The sequence below is a fragment of the Mesoplodon mirus genome (assembly GCF_964341445.2).
Source record: "Mesoplodon mirus genome assembly, chromosome: 7".
NCBI lineage: Eukaryota > Metazoa > Chordata > Mammalia > Artiodactyla > Ziphiidae > Mesoplodon > Mesoplodon mirus.
In genome coordinates this window covers 70820867-70834087 of record NC_138983.1, presented here as the reverse complement: position 1 = coordinate 70834087, position 13221 = coordinate 70820867, and the positions used below count along the sequence as shown (strand labels likewise).

General features: G+C 39.3%; 1 protein-coding gene across 1 annotated transcript in view; it reads right to left on the bottom strand.

Annotated features, from left to right (window-relative positions):
- The window catches only part of LOC309808555 (L-lactate dehydrogenase C chain), a gene marked incomplete at both ends in the record, with an annotated part of 48187 nt that extends 36479 nt beyond the window's left edge, over positions 1-11708 (bottom strand). The window contains 3 exons of the mRNA XM_082628934.1: positions 238-411; positions 7067-7184; positions 11583-11708. Of these exons, the coding sequence (XP_082485060.1) occupies positions 238-411; positions 7067-7184; positions 11583-11708 (418 nt within the window). The remainder of the gene's footprint in view (positions 1-237; positions 412-7066; positions 7185-11582) is intronic.
- Positions 11709-13221: the final 1513 nt, after the last annotated feature.

Below are 13221 nucleotides of genomic sequence, written 5' to 3'. Positions count from 1 at the left end.
TCCAATGCAGCCAAAAATTAAATGAATGAATAAATAAATAAATTTATATAAAAAAACTTACATGTTATATGTCAATTATATATCAGTAAAGCTGGAAAAAAACAAAGTATTGTGTATTTGGATGGGTGTGGTTTATTGTCATAAATTTACCTAAATGACATTGTTTTAAACAGAAAAAAAGAGGAATGGTATGGAAATATCATCCTTATGCAGTTAAACGGAGTAGAAGAGACTCACCTGGATTTGAAACAATAAGCATCTTACAGTCAGGACTATTTTGGACTATGGCAGGAATGATTGATTTCATGATATTCACATTACGTTGGACCAGGTCAAGGCGACTTTCTCCTTCCTGCTGACGTGCACCTGCTGTGACAATAACTAATTTGGAGTTTGCAGATACACTGTAATCTAAAGAAGGAAACGAAAGAAACTATTTGGATCAAGACTGCCATAATCACTGTGCTTTAATTCTTTAAAAGTCTATTGTATGATGATGGTATTAAAGTACTACCTTCAGGTCTGGCATTTGCAGATGAACAGATTTTCCACATAGTAATGTTATCTTGTATAATCTGAAGGAAATTTTGTCACTATGATTTACCAATGTTCACATGGCTTTTTAAAAAAAAAATAATAACAGAACCTACCATGGCTTTTAGCCCACATTCTCATTTGTTATTAAGGCCTGAGGCACTGCAAGTCAGCTTTCTGGATTTTCAGAAATACCATATGAATCAGAAGCTTAGAACTCTGAGAATTTATGTGTGTTTCATGATTCAAAGAGTGAGAATGTATTTACTTACATTATTTACTTAAAATTATTATTGTAACGTGTTTATGTATTTGAGATCATAAACAAGTTCTTGATTCACACAAGAAAATTAATTACCTTCTAAATCTGATGACCAGTTGTAAAATGTTTCACCTATTAAACCCAATGACAGGGGCTTTCCTGGTGGTGCAGTGGTTGAGAATCTGCCTGCCAATGCAGGGGACACGAGTTCGAGCCCTGGTCCGGGAAGTTCCCACATGCCGCGGAACAACTAAGCTTGTGCGCCACAACTACTGAGCCTGCGCTCTAGAACCCGCGAGCCACAACTACTGAGGCCTGTGCACCTAGAGCCCGTGCTCTGCAACAAGAGAAGCCACGGCAATGAGAAGCCCACACACCACAACGAAGAGTAGCCCCCACTCACTGCAACTAGAGAAAGCCCGTGCACAGCAACGAAGACCCAACGCAGCCAAAAATTTTTTAAAATAAATTAAATTAAAAAAAAAAAACAACAACGACAATATGTTACAGTGCTCACTATCCCATACTGGACTTTTTAAAAACTATCATATACTTAGAAGTTATTTTCTATTTGGATGTCAAAAACTAAATTAGCTAAAATCTCTATATGCCATCTCCATTTTAAAAAAATTTATTTTTATGCTCTTTTGAAAGGAAATTTGCTTGATTTTAAACATACTATTGCATCTCTATGGTCATTCTTATATCTTTCTAATCCAATTTATAAACCATAAACATTTGAAAGGTTTTCCTGCCCCAGTAAAGATTTTAATTAGAAAGACAAACAGAGAATTTCATTTATTAGGCTGGCAAGTTTCACATTAATCTGAGAGATTATCTTTCCCTTGTATCAAATAAAAGATCTACACAGGGCTTCCCTGGTGGCCCAGTGGTTGAGAGTCCGCCTGCCGATGCAGGGGACACGGGTTCGTGCCCTGGTCCGGGAAGATCCCACATGCCGCAGAGCAGCTGGGCCCATGAGCCATGGCTGCTGAGCCTGCGCGTCTGGAGCCTGTGCTCCGCAACGGGAGAGGCCATAACAGTGAGAGGCCCGCGTACCGCAAAAAAAAAAAAGATCTACAGGAGGAAGTTCTCTTCTCTCTGCGTACATAGTCTACTCACTCTTGCTCAAAGACCTTGCTTGACATCATCTTCCATAAAGTCTTATCTAACCACAGAAATCCAAAGTAATCTCTCAACCTCTGTCTCTCTCTGTAACTCTCTATCCCAGCCCCTCGTTTTCTCCCTCCTCCCCCCTCGACTTTTAGAGAATAAACTGGCAAAAAACCTTGCAACTTCTCCAGAATCATCTCGCCATAGCTCAGATCAACTATTTGAAATATTATGTCCAACAAATTCAGTTAAAGTGTATACCAGAGTAAAATATCAAGTCTTTTCACAATCTGCCAGCAAGTTAACTTACTAGCTTTGTGTCTTATTTTTATTTCAGATTTTCCAGGTACCCTGATTCTGTTAATGCCATCATCTCCTTACCTGTTATTTATTTTCCTTTCTAAATATAACTCAGTCCTCCCAGAGACCGCAAACCATAGTGGTCTGGAACAAAGGCTTTTTCAAATACCAATTCCTCTGCCAGGCATCCCTTAATTATATCATTCATAAATACTACTCTGACTTCACTGAATTTTTATAGCACTTACTGCCTATAATTCTCAAATAGTTCTTATTTATAGTGCCTTATGTTACCTTCCTGTGGTTATGTTGTATTTATACCCCTAACTTGATCATTAGATCCATAATAACAGATTCTGGTCTCATATTACCTTAAAACCTTAAAAAAGGTTTACAACCTATTCATATTTAAATAACATATTAAGTTTTATCTGTTTTGAATCATAAGGTATGTATTACTTTAGATAAATATTATCTGACATTTATCCATGTTAATGTGTGTCCCTGTAGTTCATTCACTTTCATTGCTGTGTAATATTACAGTGTGTAATTGATCAACTTAGTATTGTTATACAATGAATTATTTCCAGTTTGGGGCTATTACAAATGACAATACTATACATCCTTGTACATGTATCTTAGTGCACATGTACACAAATTTCTCTTGGGAATATACCTAGGAGTGCAATTTCTAGGTTTGGGATATGTTCATGTTCAACTTCACCAGGTAATGACAAACTTAAAAAAAAAAGTAGTTTTACTATAATACAATTCTACACGTCATGCATGAGAAAACCTATTGTTCCACATCCTGACAAACACTTAATATTATCACACTTTTGCCAATCTAATAGGTGTGTAATGGTATATTGATATACTTTTTATTTTCTTGGTTACTAATGATTAAGATTGTCATTTCCTATATTTATAGGCAATTCGAGTTTCTTCTTTTGTGAAATGTTCAAGTCTTTTCCTATTTTTCTATTGGGCTACCTATATTTATCTTATTTATTACACAAGTACTTTTAGTCTGAACACTATTCCTTTGCCAGTTGTTTATGTTGCAAATATTTTCTCTCACTTTACGATTTGTCTCTTCACTCTTTTACAGTGACTTTTTAAGAACATAAACATTAAACTTTATACTCTTTCCTTTACTGTTCATGCTTTTTGTGTCCTTGTGTTTAATAAATTTTTCCCTATCCTGAGGTCATAAAGATATTCTATGTTATCTTCTAAACAGAAGCTTTGAAGTTTTGCCTTTCATATTTTTGGTCTTTAACCAATTTGGAATTGTGTGTGTTATCAAGAAACGGTTCAGGGGACTTCCCTGGTGGTCCAGTGGCTAAGACTCTGTGCTCCCAATGCAGGGGGCCCAGGTTCGAGCTCTGGTCAGGGCACTAGATCCCACATGCCGCAACTATAGATCCTGCATGCCGCAACGAAGATCCGTTGCAGCCAAATAAATAAATAAATATTTTTTTTTAAAAAAAGGAAAGGGCTCAATTTTATTTATTTCCATAAAAACAACTATTGCCATAAGAAAAAGAATTTATAAGTCTGCAAGTTTCCCATTGATCTACAATATGATCAGTGTTATATAACAATCTTTTTTGTTTGTCTCTGCACTTAATTAGTGTAGCTTTGTAATAAGTCTTGATATCTGGTAAAGCAAGTTCTCACCACCTTGTTCTTTTTCAAGAGTATTCTTGACTGCGCAGCCCAGGCTGTTGCCATGGTGAAGAGCTGAGCAAAGAGGCTGCAGCAGCTCTTCAAGGGTGGGCACTTTGCCATCCACTGGAGCTCTGTTCCTTTTAAGATTTACCTGGGATTTGAGAAGAATGCTTGAACCTACTGTTTTGAACCTGCTTTGGGGATAAAGGACTATTTGGTCATCTGGATTTGGAAGCGATCAATGGACAGGAAGAACATGGAAGGTGTGCACTCTGCCTGGGAGGTGAGATGGAACATCTTTCAGACATTTACCAGTTGGATGGCACAGGGTTCTCACTGCACAGCTGCATCTGTGGCAGAGTGGAACCTCTACTGACTTACTTATGATAGACTATATCAAAATAAGTGTTTTTAACAATGTTTTAAAAAAGTGTCTTGTCTATTCTTGGACCTTTGAATTTCTGAATGAAGTTTAGAATTAGTTTATTATGTACGACAATAACAACAACAATAAAACTTGTTGGGTTTTGACTGTGATTGCATATAATCTATAATCAATATAGGAAGAACAGACATCTTACAATATTGAGACTTTTATGAACAAGGCAGATCTCTTCATTTATTTAGATATTTAACATCTTTCAATGAGGCTGTATTATTTTCTGCATAAACGCTATTATACATGTCTTGTTAGATTTATTCCTAGGTACTTCCTATATTTGATAACATAAATAATACCTTTAAAATGTTTTGCTTCTTTTTGAATAGATTTTTAATAATTAATAATAGTTAATAGTATTAAGTTAATATTATTAATAGTTAATAATTATTAATAGTTAATAATTTTGTGTCTGGCATCCTTGCTAAACTCTTATTTAGTTCCATATGTTGTCCCTCTTCTTATATTTATCTTCTTTTTGATTTTTTTGTAAAATCAAAAAGTACATTTTTATAATTTTACTTCTTCCCCTTTACTAAAAGGATTGATTCAGGTACTTATCCTGCCATATGACTAGAAATTAAAGGCTGAATGATTTTTTAAAGTATTTTAATACAGGAGTAGCTCTTTTAACTTGACTCCACTCAATAAACTCAACAGATAAACTGATGTAAAACATACTGATACCCAAGGCACACTGAACACTCTCAACTAGCAGACTTCTGTCTAGTACATCTGTATACTTCTGCTCATGAGTTGCTGCATATCAAGAATCTGTCACGCTTATACCCAAATATATTTATGCCAGATATATCTATTAATTATATAATACGATGTAAATCACTAAAATATGAGGGTGAAAGAAATACATGGTAAAGGTAAACACTACATTCAGGACTGAGATATGAATAGATGTAACACACAGAATGTATCAAGTGAATTGGTAATGTTTTATTTCTTTTGCTGGGTGTTGGATACACTGATGTTTGTTATACTCAAAACTTTTTATATCTGAAGTATTTCATAATTAATTTTTTTAATGATTGTTACTATGAAAATTAAGTTGAATGCCTTAGAAAGACATATTAAAAGAAAGTTGTTTAAAAATCTTCCTTTTAGGTATGAGAGAAATAAAAATGGAGAAAAACCATAAAAATTTAATAGAATTTTGTGATTAGACTGCTTCATGAGTATCTTTAAATTAATTACAGTATTTTAAAGAAATAGAAATGATTACTACTGGTGTGCTATAAAAAACACACTGCAAAACTCCAGTCAGCTGAGCCATAATCAAAGTCCTTGACCTACAATCAGAAAATCAGCAAATGAAGTTCTAAGTACATTAACATGTTTAGGTCAATATAAAATTTTATGATGGTTCTTTCTAACAGGCATTTTAAAATTAAGTAACCACTTTCAGTTCCAATCATGTTAGATAAGAGGGATTCTAGTAGAAAGTACATCTGTTGAATCACATTACCAAAAAGCACACTACATACATCAGTGTATGATAAAAGTTATTTTTCCTAATACTCTAAGGCATCTTAGTTGGCCAACACATGACGCTAATGCTAATGGGGCTAAGCTCTCCATTTCCTTTTCTATAGCCTCAAACTATACCCTGAAACCTGATCCTCTAAAAACACACATCAAAAAAACAGGTTAAGGGGCTTCCCTGGTGGTGCAGTGGTTGAGAGTCCGCCTGCTGATGCAGGGGACGCGGGTTCGTACCCTGGCCCAGGAAGATCCCATATGCCATGGAGCGGCTGGGCCCGTGAGCCATGGTTGCTGAGCCTGCGTGTCCGGGGCCTGTGCTCCGCAACGGGAGGGGCCCCAACAGTGAGAGGCCCGCGTACCGCAAAAAAAAAAAAACCAAAAATCAGGTTAGGGACTTCCCTGGTGGCGCAGTGGTTAAGAATCAGCCTGCCAATGCAGGGGACACAGGTTCGAGCCCTGGTCCGGGAAGATATGCCACGGAGCAACTAAGCCCACGCACCACAACTACTGAGCCTGCACTCTAGAGCCCGCGTGCCATAACTACTGAAGCCCGCGAGCCTAGAGCCCGTGCTCCACAACAAAAGAAGCCACTGCAATGAGAAGCCCGTGTACTGCAACAAACCCCACAGAGCCAAAAATAAATAAATAAATAAATAAATAAAGCAGGTTAAATATAGATAAATGTATCAGTAATATTACAAAACTATTCAAGACTGCATATCCTTGAGAAAATATATAAGACTGAATGACAAGTTTAAAAAGCATTTATATGTCAGTTGTATAAAAAACAAATGAAAAAAGGAAAGAAACAAAACCATTAACAGACGAGATTTAAAATTTTCTTTATACTTTTTTTGTATTTACCAAATTTTCTCCAATTAGAGTGGAATTTTTTTTTTTTTTTGGTATGCGGGCCTCTCACTGTTGTGGCCTCTCCCGTTGTGGAGCGCAGGCTCCGGACACACAGGCTCAGCAGCTATGGCTCACGGACCTAGCCGCTCTGTGGCATGTGGGATCTTCCCAGACCGGGGCACGAACCCATGTCCCCTGAATCGGCAGGCGGACTCTCAATCACTGCGCCACCAGGGAAGCCCCTGGAATGTTCTCTTTTTTTCAAAAAATTAAGCTTCTAAACTATATGTGTTAATTACAATAGTGCTATTTTTTAATTTTATATTTATTGACAACAGTTTGATAAACTTCATTACTTGTTTTTAAAGCTCTGAAAATAACTTTATAAAACTAACCTTTTCCAGAGACAATCTTTGAAGTATTAAAGAAAAGACTGCCATGCTGAAGATCCATTGTTTCTCCCTTCAGTTTGTCCACTGCAACATCAACAAGGGCAAGCTCATCAGCCAAATCCTAAAACACATGAAAGTCCTGAATAAAATGTTCCCATTTCAATTTTAGGAGAAAGAGAAAAAATTTTGTGTGGTTATTTTATAATCAAAGGAGTGTTACATTTTTAATAGAAAAAGTGGTATAAAAATAATGGTCTTTATGGGAGTTTCCTGGTGCCCTAGTGGTCAGGATTCTGAGCTTTCACTGCTGTGGCTCCAGTTCAATTCCTCAGTCGCTGGTCGGGGAACTGCAAGCTGCAAGGCATGGCCAAGAAAAGTCTTTTAATGTGTCTAGAGAGACCAGAAGTTAAGGTAAACAAAAGAATGTGGCAAAAATTATTAATTGCTTTGCCTTCCTGTAATTGTTAAGCTTTTTAGGATTGGTTTTCTTCCACTTCAGGTAACAGTATAAAATGAATGAAAAGTTATGAAATCCTTTCAAAGGTTTTTATTATATTTAACCCTTATGCTTAATTTCTGAATTGGCTGAAGTTGTTTTTAGTATGAATGCTTATGGCCAAAATATAAAGGTAGCCACCTTTATATGTGGGAAACCATTTCATGTGGCTCAGTATATTACAATTAACATCCACCCTCCAACCTAGGGATAGATATGCAGATACCAGACCCAACCAATTGTTCCATCCTTCCTTCTGGATGCAGCAATTAGTTCACAAATGGGTATATGGCCCAGGCATAACAAATGAGCACAATGTCTATGAGGTTAGAAAATGGAGGATGAGAAATGAAGTCCCGTTTTTCTTTGCAATCATAAGCTCTAATGATATAAGACTCTAAGAACAAACTGTATAGCCATCTTCACCACCATATACAAAGACCCTGCCCAAGAATTAAGCCAACAGAGGAAGTATAGACTAAGATATGCAGAGACTGTGTCTTGAAATGTCTGAATTCCAGAATTTAGAAATATCTGAAGCTAGCTCTACTGAGATTTTTCCAGTTACATGAACAATATACAGTCTCTATATATTATACTATACTCTAATTTATTGGGCTTTCATCACATGCAACAGAATATATATATAGAAGGAATGTAGGGGACTTCCCTGGCAGTCCAGTGGTTAAGACTCTGTGCTTTCACTGCAGGGGGCATGGGTTTAACTAAGATGCCATGTGGCCAAAAAAAAGAAGAAGAAGAAGAAGGAATGTATTCCCTCAGATTCCAGTGGCCAGATTCCAAAGGTGAACAGTAAGGGAAAGGAATCAAAGTCCCTATTTACTACTGTTCTCCACCCCACCCTCCACATCGGGCACCATCTGACCTTTCTGTAAAACTGTAAATTCTAAAATTTACTAAATTACGTGTCATACATCAGGAATAGGATAAGGATAAGGAGTTTCATCCAAAAGAATCATATATCACTTTTCAGCTAACTGATTAAAAAACCAGATCATGCTTACAGATCCATTTTTACAACTGTGTATCTGTCTGGTCTGGACAGAAAAACAGAAACCACTCTAAGCATTTCAACAGAAGGAATTTTTTTTTTTAAGAAGATGTTGGGGGTAGGAGTTTTTATTAATTAATTTATTTATTTTTGCTGTGTTGCGTCTTCGTTTCTGTGCGAGGGCTTTCTCTAGTTGTGGCAAGTGGGGGCTACTCTTCATCGTGGTGCGCAGGCCTCTCACTGTCGCGGCCTCTCCCGTTGCGGAGCACAGGCTCCAGATGCACAGGCTCAGCGGCCATGGCTCACAGGCCCAGCCGCTCCGCGGCATGTGGGATCCTCCCGGACTGGGGCACGAACCCGTGTCCCCTGCATCGGCAGGTGGACTCTCAACCACTGCTCCACCAGGGAAGCCCCCTCTTTTTTTTATTTTTAATAAATTTATTTATTTTTGGCTGCATTGTGTCTTTGTTGCTGGGCGCGGGCTTTCTCTAGTTGCAGACAGCAGGGGCTACTCTTCGTTGTGGTGCCCGGGCTTCTTACTGTGGTGGCTCTCTTGTTGCAGAGCACAGGCTCTAGGCGCAGGCTTCAGTAGTTGTGGCTCACTGGCTCAGTAGTTGTGGCTCACGGGACCTAGAGCACAGGCTCAGTAGTTGTGGCTCACGGGATTAGTTGCTCCGCAGCATGTGGGATCTTCCCTGACCAGGGCTTGAACATTGGCAGGCGGATTCTGAACCACTGTGCCACCAAGGAAGCCCAATCCTCCTGTTTTTAGTCCCATCCTTTAGCTCCGTCTTGTGAGGTAACTGATACTTCCAACTCCTGAGCCTTTCTGGGGTTCTGGAACTTAACTGGCTTTGCTTCTTCTCATCATCTCCCTATGCAGGTTTCTAAAAATTGTCTAAATAATGTAGTAAAGCTTTTAAGAGTACAGGATATGTGTCCAGATTGCCAAGTTTTGAATTCTGGCCTTTTCACCTACTAGCCATTTGACCATGAGAAAGCTATTCAACATCTGTGCTTCAGTATTTTCATTTATAAATGGAGATGATAACAGTATCTACCTCCTAAGGTTGTTATAAAGATTAAATAATACCTTTAAAAGATTTAGTGAGGTGAAAAGCTTAACATTGGAAACTACAAAACTGCTGAAACAAATTAAAGAAGACACAAATAAATAGATATCCCATGTTCATGGACTGGAAGATTTAGTATTAAGATATCACTACTGCGGGCTTCCCTGGTGGCACAGTGGTTGCGAGTCCGCCTGCCGATGCACGGGACACGGGTTCGTGCCCCGGTCCGGGAGGATCCCACATGCCACGGAGCGGCTGGGCCCGTGAGCCATGGCCGCTGGGCCTGCGCGTCCGGAGCCTGTGCTCCGCAACGGGAGAGGCCACAACAGTGAGAGGCCCGCGTACCGCAAAGAAAAAAAAAAGAAATAGAAAAATCCATTCTAAAATTCATATGGAATCTCAAGAGACTCTGCATAGCTAAAACAATCTTGAAAAGGAACAAAGCTGGAGGTCTCAAGCTTCCTGATTTCAATACTTATTACAAAGCTACAGTAATCAAAACAGTGTGGTACTAATATAAAGAGACATGCAGACCAATGGAATAGAACAGAGAGCCCATGGGGAAAAAAACCTCTCACATATATGGTCAGATATTTTTTGACAAGAGTGCCAAGATCATTCAATAGGGAAAGGACAACATTTTCAACAAATGGGATAACTGGATATTTACATGCAAAAGAATAAGGTTGGACTATTTACATTATACCATAGACAAAATTAACTAAAAATGGATCAAAGACCTAAATGTAAGACCCAAAACTATAAAACTCTTACAAGAAAAGATAGAGGGAAAGCTACATGACATTGGATTTGGCAATGATTTTTGGATATGACACCAAAAGCACAGGCAACAAAAGTAAAAACAGATAAATTGAACTACATTAAAATTTAAAACTTCTGTGCATCAAAGGACACAACCAACAGAGGGAAAAGAAAACCCAAGGAATGGGTGAAAATATTTGAAAATCATTTACCTGATAAGCAGTTATTATTTAGAATATAAAAAGTACTCCTACAACTCAAAAACGAAAAAAAAAAACAATTTAAAAATGGGCAAAAGGACTTCCCTGGTGGTGCAGTGGTTCAGAATCTGCCTGCCAATGCAGGGGACACGGGTTCGATCCCTGGTCCGAGAAGATCCCACATGCTGCGGAGCAACCAAGCCCGTGTGCCATAACTACTGAGCCAGTGCTCTAGAGCCTGCAAGCCACAACTACTGAGCCCGTGTGCTGCAATTATTGAAGCCCACACGCCTAGGGCACGTGCTCTGCAACAAGAGAAGCCACCGCAATGGGAAGCCCATGCACCGCAATAAGAAGCCCACACACAACAATGAAGAGCAGCCCCCACTCGCCACAACTAGAGAAAGCCCGCACGCAGCAACGAAGACCCAGTGCAGCCAATAAATAAATAAATAAATAAATAATAAAAAAGAAAAATAAAAACGGGCACAAAAGATTTGAAACAGACATTTCTCCAAAGCTATACAAATGGCCAACAAGCACATGAAAAGATATTCTGAAAATAGGAAGGAAAATTCAAGGACTTCCATTGTTATTTTATCAAATTTGGTACTTTTTATTTTATAATGAGAATGTAATACTTATATAATTTTTTAAAAAAAATTTTAAGTGTAAGCCATTGGGAAATATGATTTTCACCCATTACTCTTCAAGGAAGACAAAGTGCTGAATCACTTTAACAGAAAATGTTATACTATTAACAAAATAATATAATCAGTGTGTCTCCTAGGAATAAATTTAAATAGTCTGGCAATGCCTAACAGATGGTAAACTCCAAATAAATGTTTCTTAAATTGTGTAAAAATCAGATGATACTTATTTGCTCCAAGGGATTAACCCTGCAACCCTGCACTCATGATCATCTACAAGACCTAAAAGTGCTTACTTTCAGCCACAGTATAGGCTTATCACTTACCTTCAATAAGATACAAATAGCACAAGCCATGCCTACAGCACCAGTTCCAACAATGGTGATCTTACTCTGGGAGACTTTATCTTCTTCAATTAGATTCTCAATAAGCTGCTCCTTGACAGTTGACATTTTGAGAACCTGATAGAGATAATGCAATTTCAGTGAAATCAAAGTCCCTGAATTAATCACACTCATACCTACCGATGTACTAACCACACTGAACATCTAAGGAACTACCTCTTGAGTTTGCAGAATTTTGGAGCCAGGAGCAGGGGGAAGCCAAAGAAAAAAATTCCTGGTCGAGGAGTGCAACACGGACCAGTCTATCTATCCGTATTAGGGACTGGGGAACCAACAGGTTTTTAAAGGTTCTCCCTGCCCCCAGCCACCATTTTCGCTCCAGTCCCACTCACTCACAAACGCTTAGCGTGGCGCAACAGTACAGACAGCCCGAATGCGCAACTCACGGCCGTTAGGCTGCTTTTTAAAGTTACACCAGGAAAAAAAGACGGCAAAGTCCGTTGAGGCGTGAAGCCCAGCGACAGTTACTCCCTGAACCGTTACGCAAGCACGCTCCCACGCATGACTCTCCTCCGTCAGCACGCAAGCTCCGCCCCCGGCCAGCCCGGGCGCAGGCGCATTGGCTCAGGCTTGTCCTCTGGCCCGAGGGGGTTCCGCGCCACCTGTGGTTATGTCCTCTTAATATCGGTAGGTGGAATCCTAGACGGTCTTGAAGAGTGTGCAAGAGAGGGATATTGGCGTGTTGTTTCATTTCCTTCAGCGGGCCTAGGCTTCGGTCTGATTTTAGGGTGAAGCTTTTTGGAGGCCAGACTACCACGTGGTGGGCAAGGGGCCAGGCTCGAAGTCGTCGTGGGAAAGAACTCTCCTGGGAGCGCCCCATAATCTCCAGTGGACCAGCTAAAACCAGCATCCTGAGGCCAGTCCTTCCAAATCTGAATTGATAGTAGCTAGTGGAGGCGAGATTGAAGATGGGCAGCTATCTTGGGACATATATGGCAGAGCTCAAGGCCTGAACGGACCTAACTTACCTCTCTATGAGAGGGCATGCTGAAGGGACCTGGGCCCCGAGGACGAAAAGGAATTTAAGGAAAGAGCAGACTTGGAAATGATCAGCCTGAGTTTCAGAAACAAACTTTTCAATGCACTTACATGCCCTTGTCCGAGCATTTATTTGCAGGAATTTAAAAAATTATGATTAAGTTCTGTAACTTCAGGACTGAGTGGTGAAATAAAGTTTGAATTTCTCTTGAGAACAGAGGGTAGTAATGAAAAGGAAAGGCCATGTCTAGTTTTCTAAGGGTGATTTTAATTTATGCCAAGGATTTATAACTCACAGAAGGGGACACAACCTCCTTTGTCAACTTTTGTCATCACTTGCATTTGAATCCTTTTCAGAATCTAAAGGATAATCTATTTTCTGTATCAAAGCCAGTAGTTTGTGGTTTTTTTTTTTTTTTTTTTTTTTTTGTGGTATGCGGGCCTCTCACTGTTGTGGCCTCTCCCGTTGCGGAGCACAGGCTCCGGACGCGCAGGCTCAGCGGCCATGGCTCATGGGCCCAGCCGCTCGGCGGCATGTGGGATTTTCCCAGACCGGGGCACGAACCTGTGTCCCCTGCATCGG